At 40.8% G+C, this 21,283-nt stretch overlaps 1 protein-coding gene across 1 annotated transcript in view; it reads right to left on the bottom strand.

Annotated features, from left to right (window-relative positions):
- Positions 1–9,350, bottom strand: part of Ca10 (carbonic anhydrase 10) — a 491,194-nt gene extending 481,844 nt beyond the window's left edge. Inside the window, exon 1 of the mRNA XM_035448143.1 lies at positions 9,275–9,350. Coding sequence (XP_035304034.1) covers positions 9,275–9,350 — 76 coding nt within the window. The remainder of the gene's footprint in view (positions 1–9,274) is intronic.
- Between the last annotated feature and the right edge of the window lie 11,933 nt (positions 9,351–21,283).

Raw genomic sequence — 21,283 nt, 5'->3', positions numbered from 1 at the left:
CTAGTGACAGAGATTGGAATCTAGATTGCCATGGTGCAAAGGGACAAAAAGTCCAAAAGAACAGGAAAATCTGGGAGTGATAGAATCTTCTATATGTTGTGGTGGTGGCAAAGGGAACATAGTTTTTTTCCAAGATCCTCAAACAGAAGATGAGGTAGTTGTATTTTATTTTATTTATAATATGCTTCTGTACAACTGTTTTTAATTGTCATATATTCTCTAGTGCAAATCTTCACAAATACTCTTCTTTAAAGGGCCTCACAGGAAATAATTTAGGATTTCCCTCCCATAGGCTGCTTCACTAATACTTGGCTCTTGCATGGTAGTTCACTGTAAGAGTTCCCAAGGACAAGAGATAATACATAAATAAATAAAGGTACATTACTGTAAATTTTTATTTATGCTCCAAAATTTGCTTTTATATTTTTTGTATGTCAGTAAGTAGTTTTTGTCACTTCTTTTTTAAAAAAAAAACATTTTGGAATGAAATGTCACTCATTCTTTCTTTCTTACAAAACAGGGCATGTGCTGGTTCTGGTCATTAGTCTGTCATCTGTCCACCTCTGCTTTAGATTTAAAAGCTCTTTTGCTTTAGGATTTCAGTAGGGGCTCTGGCTGAGCAGAGTCCTTGCCAGAACCCATTCTCTCCATGGTCAGCTTAAGCCAGTGCTACTTGATTTCAATTTCCCCAGAGTGTTCAGGATGAGCCACAATCATTTCCCAGAGCCCGGAAAAGCTCATTCAACTAGATACAGTGCAAGTTCAGAGGCTGCCCAGGACATAGGCTGTGAATCTGGCCTGTCTTGGTCACCATGGCAAAGGTTTGATTTCTCAGGCTGTTATTTCTAAAAGAGCTCATTCTCCAGGTGACTCTCCTATTTCTGAATGTGGTCTGACCAGGGTTGTTATTTTTTTTTAACAGCACAGTAGCAGTTTCAGAAAGCCTGCTGATCCCTGCCAAACTGGCATCGCTAGAACAACCTTCCCTCTGGGGAGGATGACTCCCACCAGAATGCTTGCTGGGGGCAAAACCAAAGGAACCCCTACCTCCTCCAATAACAAATCAAATATCTAGATCCAGGATAGGAGAAAGCAGGAGTTCTCTTTCGGATTTCTGATGCTAGTTTGTGCTTGGTAACTCACCCTGGGAGGTAAAAGCTGCCAACGTAGGCACACAGTGATGGCATTCTGAGGCTCCTAAAGCCTAGAAAAGCTTTAAAAGGTTGGAGTATTTCACCTAAAACTTAACCAATACTTTATTGAATAAAGTGGACTACCCAGGTATTGAGTTTATTCTTACATCTCTTGGAAGCAGTTGGATCAATTACTGTTGTTATAGTTTGAACCTGAAGTGTTCCTTTTGGGCTCATATTTTGCATGTTTCTTCCCTGACTGACTCCATTTCTGGAACCCGTGGAATTACTAGGAGGAGCCTAGCTAGGAGAGATAGGTTATTAAAGGTCAGACCTTTGAAAGTTTTACCTGGCTCATTGTTCCTTTATCACACTGTCTGTGTTTTGATCTAGCATGATATGAACAGCCTCTACCACATGCTCCAGTGGCTATGAACTGGTCTTCTCCTCCATATCTTCCCCACTACAATAGACTGTGACCCATCAATACTGCAAGTATCAAATTGTTTCTGAAACAACTATATGGAAGGGGGATTCCTACCCCTTTTCTGTCAAGGGCCTGAGAATAAGTACTTTAAGCTCTGCAGGCAGTACGGTCAATGTTGCAACTTCTTAACTCTGTTCACTCATATAAGAACTTAGCTGTGATGTAATAACTCCACTAAGCAAGGCAATGGTCCAAGTTATTGTTTGCTGAGCTTAAGTGATACAGTACAAGGAATTTGGTGAGTCAGGGGAAAAGAACTACAACTTAAACCATCTGGTAGACTTGTAAGGATGTAGGAAAAAGTACAGTTTTGAACCGAGGAGTAAATTCAATGAGCAGACTCTACTGGGTTTGGGAGACAAAACATATGAACCCTAGATAAATACTGACCAGGTTGAACTTTCTACTACAGGGAGAAAGGGATGGGCTTATTGGAGATGGTAAGACTATCAGGGCATTGAGGTGGTAGAAATCACTGCTTTTAGAGAGAAAGAGACATTGGCTGGCCATGTAGAATGTGTGGGCTAGACCCACGAGAGATTCAGTGTGTCCAAAGTTAAACAACAAAAACTAGAACAATCAGAGACAGGTATCTTTTACAGAACAGTGAGCTGGCACACTGGAGTAAAGGAGATGTCTGTCTTGAATACTTTTTCTCTTCTCTTGTTTTCTTGTCTAAATACCTATCTATTTATCTATCTATCACCTGTCTATCTGTCTGTTATCTATTTAATTCAGTGGCAGAGGAAGGAACTAAAAATTCTAGAAATATGGTACCTACAAGTCAAGCAGATAAGCCTCCATGTCTTCAGAGAAGCTGGGGTGGCTTCATCTTACCTGCAATATGAAGCTACAAACCAGCCACATTTGCGAACCATGATCTGTCTGACCATGGTACTAAGCACCTTATCTCTTAGGTCCTTCAACACTTACGTAAAGTAACTAAATGAAACAGTTTAACCCCATTTTATAGATTAGGATACTAAGATGATGCAGAAATTTACTTCCCCAAAGCCCAACAGCTTCTATGAGGCATAGTGTAGGCGTAATCCTACTGCAAAATCATTCTGGGTACAAGTGATATGGCTTTTCAATCCACTGCAGCATATTTCTATGTATGCATAAATAAAGCCTATTAAAACCTCCTTTCTAAATCATTTCCCTGAATTACAGTATTTTTCCTAGTCAAAGTCTACAATATTATGACCACATTTCATACATTTTTATATCTTTACTAATTATTTTTAAGGGCACTAACAATAAAAGATTTTAGGGACAAGCAGATGGCTCATTGGGTAAAGATGATTGCACAAACCTAGGGGACTGAATACCTTTCCTGTAACTGATCCATACCAAGGTAGAAGGAGAGAACTAACTTCACAAAGATGTCCTCTGACCTCCACGGGGAGTGGGAGGGGGCATGACACAAGTATTCTCCTCACACACTTCTTGCACACATAGGTTCACATTCAATAATGGTAATTTTAGTGTCTATTTTTAAAAGTTATAAAAGTTATAGTTTCATAGTAATTCATCCAACAGAAGCAGAGCCTGTTAGCATAAAATTGTGATTTTATCCATGTCACACCCTATGTGTGCATATATTTCACACTATTTTATCCACATATTTGGTGGATGTGATTTCATTGAATATAAGCAATATATTTATCTCACATAATTTTGAAAACAACCCAAAATATTTATAGCAGATTGGTAATAACACTTTCTTTAAGTTATTCAAAGTTGGGTTATATTGATGTTATTGCAGAATTATTTTTATTGTTTTTAATAAAGTGTATTTGTGTGGGGAGCTATGTGCTCATGAGTGCAGGTACCTACAGAGAACAGAGGTATCAAATACCTCCCAAATGCTGGAATCACAGGAAGTTTTGAGTCACCTGAAGTGAGTGTTGGGTGCCTAATATGATTCCTCTGCAATTGAAGTAAGTGCTCTTAACCATTGAGCTATCTCTCCATCTCCAGTACTATTAGTTTTAGATCAATGCATGTGGAAAGCATTCTTCTTTAAAAAAGTAAGATGATGGAAGAAAGCATTGAGATTTAGTAAATAATTGCTAAGAAAACAATATATCAAGGTGAAAATATTCTACAAGTGTTCCCTGGTCCTCATTTGTGTGTCTTTTAAAGCTCTAGATCATTAAATCATGTAGTTCTAACACCAGGATAGTGGGTGTGTGTCTGTCTTCAGCTCCTCTAAGTCCAATCAATTTAAGGGAAACAGGAGTAGAGGTTTAGTGGATTAGTCACAACAGTCCATTAGTCTCTGCATTCTCAGTTGTAATCCAGCCTCTGCCAATGTGATTGGAGGAAAAATCTCACACAAAGCCTGAATGTTCAGAAAAATCTCTAAAGCAAGCTCCCCAGAGAGATGCTTAGGCCACAGTTGACTTGTCTTTACTTAACATCAACACAGGCAGCATTTATCATCTGTCCTATTTCTTGTTGGTTTTCCTTTTATGCCATTTTGCTAAATCTTTTAGGCCTAATATTTAAAAATGAACCATGTCACAATGCCAGCACTTGCCCAGCATTTAATTATCATTTTAAAAATCCTCCTCCCAAGTGAATATTAAACACAAATCAAAGCTATGTTTTCATTTGCAAACCGATTGAAGACAACATGGCTAAGGTTGCCATGTGCACAAATTAATACTTAGAGAAAGCTGGTAGGACTGAGCCATGAAGGAAAACAAAGCAATCAGTTTGCAGTAAAAGTGAGTGACAATCTTGGAGCAAATGAGGTCAAGTATTCTATTTTCTATTAAGAATAAATTGGCATATGATACTCAATTTCTTTATTGCTCCAGTCAACAAGTCAACATTTACTAAATATAATAATAATAATAATAATAATAATAATAATAATAATAATAAGTACAAAATTTTTTTCAACCAGGGTTCTGCTTATGCCTTTCCTGCCAAAGTTGGGTTTGTGCAGGGTGACAGGAGACCATAGACATTAGAAACTTTGATAAGCTTAAAGCCTCCATAAAACTGAAAATGTTTCGTCCAGTAAATAAACAGAACTAAAGAAAAATGTGGGTTGGACTGTCTCTGAAGATCCTTCTAGGGAAAACTATGATTGTCTTCCCCCTTCTTACCTTTAAAATATTCCCCCAAACATCCTAGTTTCCATAAGTGAATTATACTCATCCAACCTTAACTGATTATGTGCTATGCACAGGCATTGTGCTAAATACTTTCACATGCATTGGCTCATTTAATCCCTGTATTTTACACAATATTGCCAAATACCTAATTATATCCAAGGTGTCTTTTGTTCTTTTAGCTTCCACTGTAACAATTAGCAGAAACCTACCATGTACCAAGTTCAGTCTAGCTCAAGCAGCATGCTGCATTTTTAAATGTCAATGTCCCTTAACATCACAAACAGATGCTAGCAACTCCAGTTCACAAGTGAGGTAATGAGACTTATTCAACATCAGCAGAGTTGAAGTGAATTAGAAAAAAGAACATACAAAGTTTTCAACTAATATTTTTATGTAGCAGTAGTGTATATCCTTACATTATTCCTCAGGGTCTTTCTAAGAGGCCGCAATGTCACCATTCTAAAAATCTAGTTGAGGCTATTCTCTTATAATTCCTATCTCATGCTTTCCTATCTAAGAAGTCACTTGTCACTTTTCTGTTAGTCTCATGGTTCTTCCTGGGGCTGAGGAAATGGCCTAATGGGTAAAAGTGCTTACTACATAATCACAAGGACATGGGTTCAAATCCTCAGAACTACTTCAAGTCTAGCCAGGTGATACACATGTTGGCAATGCTAGCATTCCCATGGGGAAATGTGAGATGGAAACAGAAGAATCACCTGAAGTTTGCAGGCCAGCTAGCCTGGCATATAGAGCAGAAAAACAATAAAACACTGTCTCAAAAAAGTGGAAGGTGAGGACCAATACTCCAGACTGTCCTCTGACCTGCACACCATGCCCTCATTCATCCACACCAACACACACACACACACACACACACACACACACACACACACACAGAGAGAGAGAGAGAGAGAGAGAGAGAGAGAGAGAGCCCCTATCCCCCATCCACCCACATACACACACAAGAGAGTTCTTTCTACACTCTAAATCTTGCTACTTTGGCTTTTTAAGAACTGAAGAAGTTTAGTATCAACCAAAACTTTCTGAAAAGTCCTCTTAGTACTCTACAGTACTGAAGTGAGGGCAATAAACCCCTGATTTTAAAGAACACTAGGAATCAAAGCAGTGGTGGGTGATTGACATCATCACACAGAGTTAGCAGGTTAGCAGTAATTATGTCAGGTCTTAATTCCCATCCCAATAATATTTTCTGCAAACCAGCTTACTCTCTCATCCTCAGTTGCTTAATACAAATAAAAATATGCACCAGGAATATTACCCAAGTCTCAAACTTGTAGACCTAAGGGAAGCATGGAGTCTCATGTGCAGTTTTCTGTCTCTAGTTTGACTTGCAAATTACAGTAGCATTTTACTATTATTATTATTATTATTATTATTATTATTATTATTATTATATTTTTTAAGTTTTACTTTACATTCCAATTTCAATTCTCCCTCCCATCCCTCCTATTGCCCCCCCCCCGTCCCCAGGTCCACTCCTTCTCACTGGTAAGGGATCCCATGAGAAGTCAACAAAGTCTGGCACATTAAGGTGGGACAGAACCAAGCCTCCCCCTCCCTGTATTAATGCTGAGTATGGCATTCCACCATAGGGAATGGGCTCCAACAAGTTAGCTCATGTACCAGAGTTAGATGCTGGTCCTACTGCTGGGGGCCTCTCAGATAGTCTAAGCGTCACAACTTTCTCCCACATACTGAGGGCTTAGTTTGGTCTCATGGTGTAGGGGAAACTGTAGCAATGCCTACTTAGGAGCTGGCTACAGATGTGCCTGACCACGCTTGCGAGGGCGTGGTCAGGGTGACATAGGGTGACTGTGTTTTCTCTTTCGGTTTCTCTTTTGGGCTTTCGCACAGACCGCTGCCACACCGGCTGGCTAGGTGGATCTGTAAGTAAGACTTTTCCCTATTAAATACCCTTATATTTCTACCTGACTCCGTATTGGTAATTTCCCACTATATCATGGAGTATCCAAACCAGTATCATCTGAATGCCAGAACAAGTCAGTTTTGGATAAGAAACTCTTAAGGCATGAGTTATCATTGTTCAAATGAACTATGGGAGTTGATCATACTATGAACATACTCTCTCAGCAAATTCGGTGTATATCTAGAAACTTATAAGCAGTTTACACATAAGGATATCTTGTAAAAACCAGATGGAATTTCATGTGAGAAATTACAGTTTGTTAGTTATTTTAAAGACATAACTCCACAGAATTATCTGTAGATATAAAAAGCTAGCAAGAAAAGTATAAACTAGAAACAATACATCACTAAATAATGGAAAATAATTATTAGAAGACACTTTTGATGCATAGATTACTATAAAAATATAACAAGAAATAATATTAGCTAACTAATGGTTTGAATGAAAATTAACCCCACAGACACATAGGGAGTGGCATAATAGGAAGGTGTGGTCTTATTGGAGTAGGTGTGTCACTGGGAGTGGGCTTGGGGTTTCAGAAGCCCAAGTCAGGCCCAGTGTAGTAGTTCTTTCTTCCTGTTGCAGTCCAATCCAGATGTAGAAATCTCAGCTACCTCTCTAGCACCATGCCTGCCTGCATGCATCCAGTAAGGTTTTCTGAGATAGACAACAATGGGTTAACCTCTGAACTGTAAGCCAGCCCCAAATAAATGTTTTACTTTATAAGAGTTGATGGGCTCATACAGTGTCCTCACAGCAAGATGAAGATGGAAGTTTCTGGACTGCCTTTACCCCTTAGTCCCAAATAAACACACGGAGGCTTATATTAATTATAAACTGTTTGGCTGATGGCTCAGGCTTCTTATTTGGCTCTCTCTTAATTATTAACCCATTTCTATTTATCTATGTATCTCCACTTTGTCTTGGCTTACAGGTGATGCCTGGCCCTCTTGTTCCATTGGCAGCTACATGGCGTTTCTGTGGCAGCTCCTCTCTGTGTTCGTCTTCCCAGAATTCTCCTAGTCTTGGTGCCCCGTCTGTACTTCCTGCCTGGCTACTGGTCAATCAGCATTTATTCACCAACCAATAAGAGAAACACATATTCATAGCATACAGAAGGATGTTCCCCATCAGCAATAAAACTCTAACTCAGACATTAACTGCTCAGCAAGCCTTTTTCCCTTTGCTGCTGGGTGCAAAGCTAAGCTAGGAGACTCCAAGCTGCCACATATACATGTTGATGTCATCTGGACAATTTATATGAACAAGAAGCTCCTAAGTGCTATGATACTGACTTTGGGATTCATCTGAATCCAAGATAAATTTCCTGTGAAGAAGCCACATGAGAAAACCCTTGGTATATATAAAGATTTTTAAACACACACACACACAACACACACACACACACACACACACACACACACACACACACACACACACGTTGGAAAGTTGTAACTTAAACTTTGGTAAACACAAATTTTGTCTCTAGGGGGACAAATACTTTTTCCTACCTTTGTTGACACTCTCACACTATTAACATTAAAATAAACCCAGTGAGTCACAGCATCAATCAGATTTGTGGCTGCAAAACATTTCTGTAATCGAGGTCTTGTAAACAACAGAATGAAGGAAGTGCATCTAATTTGAATACACAATTACCCTAAATAGTAGACGCATAGCACAGCATTCACTCATCAGTTCACTCAACATTTCTTACCTGTAATTGAAGCACAATACAGCACTTTACTTGACACAGTCAAGCTCTAGCCCCAGCAATTTCAAAAGGGAAAGAACATCAAAGGCCACACCCACTCATATCCCCAAGACTGCAGAGGCTCTCGTTTTTTGGCACAGCATTGCAGTAATACAAACTAAAAAGCCAAAAAGAATTTTTCCAAAAGGGAAAATCAGGGATGGGACTTGTTACAGACGTGAAAAAACTATGACTTTCCCACTTTGTATTTTATTCTATAGAGGTTCGTATCACAGTAGCTGAGATCTGGGTTATTCTGGTGAATTAGATGACAAGTAACACATCACTATTAACACAAAAGGTAAGCAAGAGAACAAGAATGTCCTCCGATGCTTTATACCCTGACCAGCAGTGTAATTTCCATACATGTATTCCTGGGGACCTGAGGCTAACAAAAATAACATTTTGTCTCTAACCCATCCCCTTCCCTATAATTAAAATAGCAAGGAAACAAAACAGAAATTATCCAAGAGATCCATTTCCACATACTTGCTAAGATCAGTCAGGGAAGGAGGAAAATGTCTGCCCCAAACAGCAGCTCAATCTGTTACTTAAGCTCCAAGGTTCTTGCCGGTTCTTTTTCTGGTAAGAAGTAGTCATTCTTCTTCACCAGAAGCCAGAGAATACATGTAATGGCTAACACTGGTCATCTACTTAACAAGATTTAGAATCACCTAGGAGGAAAACCTCTGGGGGTGTCTGCGAGGGAGCATTTAAAGACTAGGCTAATTAAGGTAGGAAAGTTCTACCCTGAATAAGGACAGGACTGGCCCACAGGTTGAATTCTCATACTTAACAAGGACAAAGCAAGCTAGGCACCAGCATTCACTGCTGCCTGGTTCCTGGCTGCAGATGTACTGGGACCAGCTGCCTCACACTCCTGTTTCCGTGGCATCGTGGCTGGGATAAACTATGTCCTGGAACCAAGAGCCAAAATAAACCCCTCCCTCAAGTTATTTTTATCATGTATTTAGACATAGCAGTGTGGAAAATAACATGAGAAGTAACATTTTGACATAAATCTGGAAACATCATAACCATCAGAGTCATTTGTTTCCCGTATTTTCTGTATCAAGGGATAGGGATCTTTCTTTTGAACACGCTAGGAAAGTTCTAACTGGAAGGCAATGAGCACCCTGATGTACTGTTTTCTCTCACTGTGGAAAACATGGTATATTATGCCATCTTCTCTACCAGGGACAGAGAAGACACAAATAAAGGAACAGTACTGACTGAGTCCGTGATTGCAGGGGTTCATTTCTTTACTATGGTGCCATAGAATACAGAAGAGCTGGAATACATCTACAGCAAATATGAGTGCCTGCTTCAAATAAGGATGGTCTGACCAGCAAACCTATGAGTTCAATTTGAGAAAGGAAAAGCAAACTATCCAACAGGTTGCTCTTTTTTTCCCCTAAGTCCTTGCACATTGGGAAACCTACCTCTGTCAGAAGCAAGAGGATAGCTGACACAAGTGTTTGATTTGTCTCTCCACCCTACTGCATTAGTTCTTGTCTCTTATTCTCTTATGAAGTTAAGAATTCTAAATCACTCCTTTCTGTTTATTCATGTATTGATTGATTTGTTCACTATTGAGCATCTTCTACATGCCAGACTCCGGGTTGGGCAATGGGAAGTGCAAACTACAATGTTTGTGTATCATTTACATGTATATTCTGCAGGGACCAAGAACAAGATTTTTGTTCACTATATTTTACTACACATCTGGACCATTGCCTACCTCGCCAGAGGCATCCTTTTATTAGCTTTTGTCTATGAATGAACAAACATTTTAGACACTGGGAAAAGAAAACAAAGCAGACACCTGCTATAGATATGCTTCCTTATGCATTGATTTCTAGAGCTCTGGGAGTCATTTATTGTTAATACTAACCTCAGAGGAAAGGGCTGGACTCACTCAGTAAGTGCCGCCATCAGAATTACTTTCACTGAGGGTAAAAGGTAGCAGTTTATGTAGTGAGGACACTGAGAGGAGGAGCAGAATAGAAATATGTCGACTCATATCCTCCAGTAAATGTGTTTATTCCAACTCTGACATCACTGCCAAATGTGTTGCAAAGCCAGCAAATCTTGGCACTGGAAAACTGAACTGAAAGTCACAAGCTTCATTTCCTGCTGCCAGCCCCTTTAGCCACTGGGCATGAAGTATTGGACAGAGCTAAGGATGAATTCTGCATCTGCTGTGACACAAGTGTCACCTTTCCCAGACCAGGAAGCAAAGACATTTGTAGGCTGTTTCCTTTGTAACCATGGATAATATCTCCCCTGCCATCTGATGTCTCCTTCATGCAAATGTAATCAACCCCAAAGTCTGGATACCCTATTAACATCCCAATCCTGCTAAAAAAAAATAAAAAAAAGAAAGAAAGAAAGAGCAATTATGGCAGTCCCAGACTATTTCTCATGACTGGAAGATCCCAAACTCTGCATGCTGGATATCTTTTAAAGTTCTGTTTAAAATTACTTGAGATGAAAATAGCAAAATGAAAAAAAAAGAAAGTAAGCTTTCACTAACAAAGCAAATTAGATGATGCCTCAGACATTGTAAAACTCAGGGTTGTCCAATAGGTTTCTGGATGTTTCCCTTTAAGTATAGAAGCCTAGTAATACAACGCATAAGGAGATTAAACTCTGTAACCTATTCCCAACTTTCTTCAAAAAGCTTCTGGGAAGCCACCTGGAACAAGAGACAACATTGGAAAATGCCTAGTGATCTCAGCCAAATGAAGCGTGGCTAGACCATTGCCACAAGCATTTCTTCGACTGGTCTGTTTCTACTGAAGTGAATGATCAAACAGCACACCCCCCTGGGTCTCAAATGGAGACCTTTCTGACACAGGGTGGCAGGGGCAGTCTTCTCTGTCTTTATTTACAAAATGTCACTGTTACTGAAGTCATACTTCCTGAACACATTTCTATTTTGACCTTGTCCTCAGGCTCCACTCTCTCTCTAGTTGTCATACTACCCTTGTGATACCCACTGAACTCCTGGAGGCCTGTCTCTTATAGCTCTGATTTTGCAGATGCTAGTCCTTGTAGTGAGAGATCCACTCTGCCAGAACCTGTAGCCAAATGGTCTTGGTCACAGGTGTGGACATGAAGGGGAGTGAGTTTTAGGTCTGGGGTCCAGGCAGGTGGCTCTCTCTTGAGTCCAGTCAGGTCACAGGGAGCAAGCAGCCTGTGTGAATCCTTAGAGCAGGAACCTGCAGCAGCCATCTGTTTCTTTTGTAAGAGACTTCTCCTTGAAATAAATTATATTTAACCTATATTTGAGCCTGGTCCCATGAATCATTATTAGTGCCTCTGCAAGTCCCTATGGCCACTGCTCCATCTCACCCCTCTGGCTTAATCAGCACAAATTTTCCAGGCCAACATTTAACATCAAGACTTGGTCCAAGCATCCTAAGGGTACCTACTCTCTTCTTTCTTCCCCTCCAGGTTGCAAAATGAGTCAGATATTCCTTCTCTGTTTTCATTTTCTTTATCCTTATTATAATATTTATCACACTGTATTATAAATTACTAATACCTTAAAAACAATCTCTTACTAATTAATAAGTTCATAAAGGGAAATTTCAGTATTTTATTTATTTTGACTGGTTCCAATTGCCTGAAGGGCACCCTGAATAAACTTTGTGTGACTAAGTTGACAAAGAACACTATTTTATGTCTGTGTATCTGTATCTATCTATCTATCTATCTATCTATCTATCTATCTATCTATCCATCCATCCTTCTATCTATATATCTATCTTCTATCTACCTATCTATCATCTCCAGGTAACTGTACCCTTGAAAGGGTACAATGGGTATATAATTTGGTAGGTCATAAACATGTTTTCCCAAGCAAATATAAAATCTACTGGAAACAAGATTTATGCACAGTGTAGTTAGATAAAATTGCGGCCGTATACTAGGTAGTGGCTTGATCACCTGTTTCATTCGAGGGAGGCAAGGCCTAAAGCTATTCTTCATGACACAAATGCACATGTAGATCCTCCTTCTTAGCCATCAACTGATTAACAAATACAATAACTACTATTCAACTACAAAATTGAGATATTTTCATTTGTTTAATATGTAAGTTCCAAGGGTTAAAAATCAAGGTTAGTCTGCGACCCAAGTGTTAGGACATGGCACCTATGCTTGGTCTGCCACTCAAAACATTCTGTACTGGTCTAACTGATTTCAGATAGGATGATTGTTGTTGCTGGTGGTAGTTTGTTTTGTTTCAGACTTGGATTCACAATATAGCTCTACCTAGGATTTTAAAAATGATAACATTGTGGGTTCTATCACCAAGAATAAAGATGCTACTTATATGCTACCCTAGAGCCTTCATCCAGCAGCTGATGGAAGTAGAAGCAGGTACCCACAGCTAAACACTGAACTGAACTGGACTCCAGTTGCAGAGAAAGAGGAGTGATGAGCAAAGGGGTCAAGACCAGGCTGGTAAAACCCACAGAAACAGCTGACCTGAACAAGGGGGAGCTCTTGGCCCCCAGATTGAACACTGGGAAACCAGCATGGAAATGATCCAGACCATCTGAATGTGGGTGTCAGTGAGGAAACCTCGGAAATCTATGGGGCCTCTTCTAGTAGATCAGTACTTATCCCTAGCATAGGAATGGACTTTGGGAGCCCATTTCACATAGAGGGATACTCCCTCAGCCTAGACACATGGGGTAGATATGACAGACTCTCAAGACCCCCCCCAATGGAAGGCCTCACTCTCCCTGGGGAGCAAAAAGGGTACGTGTTAGTGGGGGTCAGGGGAGGAGGAGAGGGAGAGGGAACTGGGATTGACATGTAAAACAATCTTATTTCTAATTTAAATTTAAAAATGGAGAAAAAAGGAATAAAGATGCTAAGAAATGAAGAGTTTGTTTTCTAGGATGTTGCTTCCAATATTCAAAGTACAGACATATTTTATTGAGTTGAAAGAAAAATTGATTACATTGTTTTCCTGAGCTCCTTGTAACAAAAAAATAAATACTAAGGTCTCAACATCTCATCTCTGCTTGAGAGACCTTCATTGAGACTGCAGGTTAGTTTGTAACCTTAGTTCCAGTCAATTATTCCAACCCCTTGAGTCCATATGCCCAGTTCACTGCACTTTTGACATTTTTGCTTTGTGCTATGAACATATTATTATTTCCTTGTGGTTTTCCTCTTCCCTCTTGCCCTTTACTTTGAAATCCCATGTATTTTTCTAGCTCAAATATTTTCATCTTTATAAATCTTTCCCTTTCTTGCTTACATACACCAAGAGCTAACTGCTTTTCCTTCACACTCTCTCAGTATAGTCTATAAACGTTTGTCATGCAGAATGCATTATCTTATAAAACACTCAGAAGCAGGCATTGTTCATTTTTGTTATATATATTATATTTACATATATATATATATATATATATATATATATATATATATTCTATTGAACAGAGAAAATAGCTGAAGGATTACTTGAAATTTACAAAAACCATTTCTGATATTAGTAGCAATGGTTTTTATTGATATCAGTCATGATGGAGTATGGTTATTTGTAGGGGATAGCTTCAATCCACTATACAACTGTATGCCAGGCACAAAGGCAGATTGTATGTGTGAATCTTCAATCCTCACTTTACAGATGAACGAAGGGAGGCCTACTGAGCCTTCTTCATTTCTCCAATACTACCACATAATGACCTACCAGAGAGTGGCTGACAGACTTGTACTTCACATGTTGGCATGGGTTTGTTTCATAGTCTATACTGCTCTCTCTCACACAGTCTGGCCCTGGTTATTGTATTCCAGACATTATGTTAGGCATCCAAGCAATCATGTTTTTTTTTTTTATACTTATCCTTGTTGTAGCTGCAGCCCTAAATAGTGTCAACTCCATATTTCTCCATACAGATGAGAAAGCTCAACTTCTTTTCCATCATAAAACCCTCAATTGAGCACAAAATATTCCAAGTACAGCAGTAAACAGAAGTGGTCAACACTAACTTGATAGCCAAAGCAGTTAGAATTGTGAACAAGTCTGAGATTATTTCAATTCATTGAATTATTGCGATGCTACATAGCATTAGCATCACATAAGAAAAACCCAAATTGTATTTTTACCTGGTATTTTCTAGTATTTTAGCTTAATAAGGCTCTTCCTGACACTCCAGTCTCTCAAGGCAAACCTTGTATTTCTGTTGTAGTAGTCATTACTGAGTACACACTCCTGTATCTTTCCTTTTGCTAATGTGATCTACGTTTTATTTATTTCAAACTCTCACATCAACCCAATTCTTTCATTCTCTTTCATTGCCATGGTTTTCCCATCTATAGTATTTATACCATATATTAGACAATTGGATATCATTCTTACTGCTTTCTAACATTAGACATACTAATGCATTATACAAAAGCACATCTAAGTAATTAATCATTTGCATATCATTTTACCTCACTCCATATTCTCTGTGTGCCTCTCAACTTTGCTTTTATGGCTGCATTTTAATCTTGTCTCATCCAATAATATAGGCATTTGACATATGCAAAGCATGAAGGATGCTTTATAATTTCTGATGTTGTCTCAAACAATCTTTTAGAAATAGGTAATGCAAATAAATATTGTGCTTGACAGATGAGGAACCCAGGGATAAGAATTAGAGGCAATTGCCTATACCATATAGGTGACTAAAGTAGGTTTGGCTTTCTTCTGAATTGAAATCTCAAATCCAAATCCAAAGTATTTAATGGGGGTCATAAGACAAGGTGTTTGGTCCTGGTTACTTTGTATGTCAGTCAATCTCTCTTCATCCAAGGGAAGATTTCTCCACATGTACATTTCTATTCCTCTCTTGGGATTTCCTATTACCTGGTAAGGTTCTCTATGCCCACTGCTTAGAGACTTTCATCTAGAATGATTGACTATGACATCACACAGGAAATGACACAATCAGCCTGTTGGAGTGGGGCTCAGTTTTATTTAATTGAATGTCCTATTTCAAGTCATAGTGAATGCATACACACCTTTCCAATTTGGAAGAACTTTTAAAGAGGAGTCTATACTGGTCTATAATATGTAAGAAGAAGGTGGAAAAGGGTGTTGACATTGGCAATAAGCACTACAAAGTGGCTAAGTGGTACTGAAGACTTCCCAAACCATGTCTCACTTAATATTCAGTAAAAGGAAAGAGTAGGGGACATTCCTGATGATGCCCTAAAAGCTGATGCTGCTTTTCCTGTTTGCATGAGAATGTCAATCAAAACACAATTCTAATTGGCCCAATGCTTTCTGTGTTGGCTGATAAGTTAGTGTGTGCGTGCGTGCGTGCGTGCGTGCGTGCGTGCGTGCGTGTGTGCGTGTGTGTGTGTGTGTGTGCGTGTGTGTGTGTGTGTGTGTGTGTGTGTGATGTAGGTAGATATTCATATGTCCGTGCATGTATATGGATGTCAGAGGTCAGCATTGGGTGCCTTCAATGGCTTTCCACCTTATATTTTAAGACCAGGTCTGTCACTTAGATCACTGATTCAGCTAAGCTGCCTCACCTGTGAGCTCAGGGAATCTGCTTGCCTCACTTTCTCACGTGGAATTATAAATGTATGCTACTGTGCCTGGCTTTTACAGGATTGCTGGAGACATGAACTCAGGTATTCATGCTTGTGCAGCAGGGACTTTAACAAGTGAGCCATCTCCCTAGATGATGATTCTTTGTGCTTTTAATGAAGCCAACAGGGAAGAAAGTAAAGTTCTACACTATGCGAATCAAATCTATATACAGCTACAGCTACATTTATAGAAAATAAATAATAGTTGATATTAGCGTATGCTTGCTAGATGTCAGATACTATGTTAAATGAAAAATGATTAAAGAGCATTTATTACCTCATCTAACCCATATAATAATGTACCACTCTACTATTATTTCTTCTCTATACAAAAACAATTTTAGTTTTTAGGTTAGAAAAGGAGTATTTGCTTATAGTGAATAGTGATTAAAAGATGCCATTGGTACTTGGGTAATAGTTTCATTTGTTTGGTGGACAGATTTTTAAGTTCAACTCAAATGTTGCTTCATTTTTAACTTTACTGCATAATTGCCTTGAACTTTTACTTCCAAGTTCTTGAAGGGGAACATTCATTTAGCACAAATTATTCTTACAATCAGAGACACGAAAATTTAAAAATATCAAATAAATAGAAAAAATGAAACTTGAAAGAAGTCTTGGACTAAAACTTAAATGGTATATGGCTATTTTTACTCAGACCTGGATGTGAATTCTCCAAATCACATCAAATTGGTTGCCCTGCCTATAAAATTATCCTCCACAAATTCTAAGAAGGAACAAATCAAACTATCCATATTAAATTTAAAATGTAGTATGGTGTCTCATAACTACATGGCTATTGCTGTTATCAAGAACAAACTGGCACATAGTGACGTTACATAAGTGAGGAAGTGGAGTACTGCATAAAAATTCAATCAGACAGCTCTCTTTGGACCAGGAAATTCTCTCCTTCCAATTCTCAGTATTTATTCTCACTGGTCTGAGCTGCTTTTGCAGGAAGGGAATGGTCCTCTAGCTAGCACAGAGAAAAAGCATATTCATTCTCATTTCTCTCTTCCTACCTCCTTTCTTCTCTCCCTTTCAACCTTCTTTTCCCCTTCTTCCCTCCCTGGTCCCTCTACAGATCCCTGCTACCTTACATCTTTAGCCAAATGAGATCTGCATTTAATTCCCAGACCACGGCATTCCTTTTTAAGCCTTGCTGTACTTTCACTAACTTGCCAAAATTGGTATAATCCCTCCAGTGGAAGATATGCATGCTCCTCACACAGCAGCAAGCTAACCCTGGCCAAATGAGCTCTTACTTCTTTTGCCAACCAGATTATTTTAGAAGAACTTCCAAATAGAACAAATTCAGATATCTATATTTTATATCACATAGCCTAATAATGCAGAGAGGAAATTCCTTGGTGTGTGTGTGTGGGGGGGGGAATAGGTGAAACCTTGGGTCAACAAAATGCCAAGTTACAAAGCCCAGAGTATTCCTGAGAGTAAAGGCTACCAAATGAAATCCCCTACACATACCTTCCAAAGGCAAAGTTACTACCAGTATTTTCCTCCTGCAAAATGTTTGTACTGCAGATTTTTATGGGCCTTTTGCAGCCTTATGCTCCTCAATAGTGAAGCCAAGCCTAACAATGCATCATCCTTCACTGTCTGGTAATCTCATACAGATTAGCACCCAGGGAAGTGCTGGCCTAAAATGGTGAAAAGGTGCCCCCACCCAATTTCTACTTTAAAATGCATGATAGTGAATTCTTTGATCAGAGTATTTTCTTCCTTTTGGTAAAACTCATTCATGAGTAAATTAAAACTGCAAATCATGGCAACAGATATGAAAGACCCACTAAGCCCTCTCTGAGGCATAATTATTCAACCTTAGTACATTGCATTCCAACACATCCTTAGGCTGTCAGATGGGAAGAGAAAAAAGTTGAAGTCCCCAAACTGTGGCAACTGTGAGTCATGATTATATCACTAATCATAATTTAGACATAAATGAACTTCACTGAATATGCACTTGTGCTGATAGGCGGAAAACCCCTTGGCTGTAGAGGCAGAATGGGCTTTTGAAGTCAGATGAGTGATGTGTAAATACAAAACTCAGAATGCTGCATCTTTGCCTACATATCTTCATGAAGTGCAAATCAAGGCAGACCCTAACTGAGCACTTGGAGTGGTAACCTAGTTTTCTGTTTAGCTAATAGCTACCAATTTTGTTTACATTTTTATCTCCCTCATTACACTGCAATGATGATTATTTAGTAAATACATGTGAAAGGCCACACACTCCATAACACTTCTTCTGTGGGTGGAAATACTCTCCTCTTTGTGTTTCTATCTGAATAATTTAGCTGCTGACACACCAAATCAAATGCAGCCATGACAGGTATCCCACTAATAACTCTTTCTGAGGCTAAAAACAGACTCCTGCTCAGCTTATTCCCCCATGCCGTTGCTAGGCAAAATTAAGGGTCCAGGCTGGGGACTAATAGGATACTTCAGGAAGCCCAGTTCCTCACTGAATGCTATATTTTATTCAGTCTCACAGGAACTTAGATGGCTCTTCTGAAAATGATTTATGATGCTAGAGAGAGGTAGTAAAAGTGTATTTTCTAGACAGTGAAATAATATCCAACAGAGAAAGATGTATAATGTGGTTTTATGAGATGCTACCCTGTCTATCCCTGGGCATAAGACTCAAAAACCCTCATGAGTCACCTCAATATTTATACTGGAAGATACACAATATAGTAAGAGAATTCCCATTGTATGTATGGGAGGGACTGACCCCAGACTTCCCCTGTCTGCTATGTGAATATAACTCACTGAAGTATTACAGAGACATGTTTCTTGGTTGGGTGGCCAAGCTCCAAATATGATTTCACATAACAGATTCCCATTCTTTCTTTAGAGAAGATTGAAAATAAACAGCAGTATTAGAAGTGGGTCCAAAGTAAAGAAAACACAGAAGGGTTTTTAATAGTCTGATTTAGGGGGTAGAGACAGCCGAGGGATAAAGGAGGCTACAGGAAACCTGTCTTACTCCAATGGTGCTCAAGTGTGTCTGCTCACAGAGGCAGGGCTCCTGCTCATCTACCTATGGAGACTTCATGGGAAGTTGGCTCAGTCCCTAATTCTGCAGAGGGAATGCAGGCAGAAGGGAGAACCGCAAATGGGCTACACCCTGAGTGCTTAAATAGCAGGTGCAAGGGAAATGGAGTGGGTGCTGGTCAATGGGAGGGGCCAAAGTCTGGGAAAAGCTACACAGTCCCTCCAACCCTAAGAAAGACACATCTTGGAAATGACAGTTCCTCCCAACACACAATACTCAGGAACAGGCAGGCACAAGCCCTACCCCAGACATTTCAACACCCTGGATTCTGGATTCTCACTGAAACACACACACACACACACACACACACACACACACACACACACACACACACAGCTGGCACAAGTAGCCTCTGATCAGCAATTGAGCCAGCACATCCTTGCTACTGGGAATCTAGACGTTAATCTAAAGCAGCATTTTTAATACTATATTGTTTCAAGTGTGTTTGGGGTGGGAGGGCTGTGCCACTGGATTTCAAACACTGCAACATATTCTTCAACATCTGGGGAAGACAGTGAGTTCTGCCACGTGACTCCAGTCTCTCCTGGTATTCCCCAGTCTGGCATCTTCCTGCATTCTTTTTAAAGTGTCTAGATACCACAGCAAGGCTCTGCACCCATGTTGCCAGCCAGGAACCACTGAGTTTGGGAACTTTGGAAGCCACGGTGTGGGGGTGGGGGTGGAGGAGGGAATGCCGAGGCTCAGATTTCGGCGCCAGAGTTCCCAGCCAGGAAAGCAGTTGAAAATCAACACCCATCTGCCTCCTCCTTTTCAATCTCCATCCTTTTCCCTTCCTGGACGCCACAAAGATTTTACCCACATTGGCACACACACACACACACACACACACACACACACACACACACACACACACACACACACACACAGGGCACACAAGCCAGTGCACACACCCTTGGGCTTAGAAGGTTTTTGATTCCGAAGGCAGCAAAGCCACAGAAAGAAAATGGGCCATGCCACCTCCTCACTTCCCGCCCTAAGTCTACACAGGATAAAACCACGTCCATTTCAAATATCACCACAGAACACACCACCCGCCCATGACACCAGCACGTCCCGTACCTGATATGCAGACGATGAAATTGGCTTGAAGAAGAAAAAGCACCTCCCAGACTATTTCCATCCTCTGATTCTCATTCCAGGTGCATCACTCGACGGGAAAACAGGGGGAAGGGGGGAGCCCGACACGGCACACACATACACACACGCACACACTCTCCAGAGAGCGCACACTCGCGCTCCCACCCGACAGCCGGCCAGGGGCAGTCACCCCCAAGATCAATAACGCAGTTTGAATTGTTTCGGCAAATCTCCCCTCGGGCTCTTCGGATGTGCTCCCCAGATGTGCTGACACATGTCCGATGCCTCTCTGCTTCGGAGGTCTCCCCGCTCTTGGGTCTCTGCTCCTCTCACCAAAGGCGGAAACAGCACTTGCGGCGACCGCGGTGGTGGCGGTGTCAGCCACCTGAAGCCACCAGCACTGGGCTCTTCCTGCAAAACCGAGACCCCGATCCGCCAGGCACCCCAAGAAGACATAGACAGCAGCCCCCCACCGGGCCGAGCAGTGCAATTCCGGGCGCTCCGCCTCTTCCCTAATGCTAGCTGAGCCCAGGTAGTCCGCGACAAGTTGCCCTCGAAGTCTGCCCCCTTCACCGGGGCATGGTCAGAGGATGGTGGCTGGCTCCGATCCGGCCGGTTCTCCTGCTTCCGGAGGGTGGAGGGAGAGGAGCAGACAGGAAAAGAAAGAGAAGCGGGAATTATTGCCGGAAAACACCGGCCACCAGCGGTCTCCGTTGACCCTCCCTGCTTCCCAAGTCCGCGAACCGCCTGCAGCTTCTGAACCGGGTTCAGGCGTGAGACGCCAAGCCCAAGGCTGGGCCCGGGATTGGGACGCGTCGGGAGGCTCACTGGCTCCCCACGTTGCACGCGCGCTTTCTGCTTTTCTGCTATTTTCCGGGGCTCCCCAGACCCCGCAGTTGCCTTGCTTCCATCGCCCGCAACTAGCGCCGCCGCCGAGATTTTCCGCAATGCAACTGCAGGGGTCGTTATTTCCTCGCCTACGGATCCTGTAGCTTTCCCACTCGCAGAGGAGGAGGGCAGGTGGGGGCGGGAGCAGGAGGAGG

The sequence above is a fragment of the Cricetulus griseus genome, chromosome 7 (genome assembly GCF_003668045.3).
Source record: "Cricetulus griseus strain 17A/GY chromosome 7, alternate assembly CriGri-PICRH-1.0, whole genome shotgun sequence".
In the NCBI taxonomy this organism is placed as follows: domain Eukaryota; kingdom Metazoa; phylum Chordata; class Mammalia; order Rodentia; family Cricetidae; genus Cricetulus; species Cricetulus griseus.
Note: the sequence above shows the minus strand (reverse complement) of the source record. Positions and strands in the feature narration are given on the sequence as shown.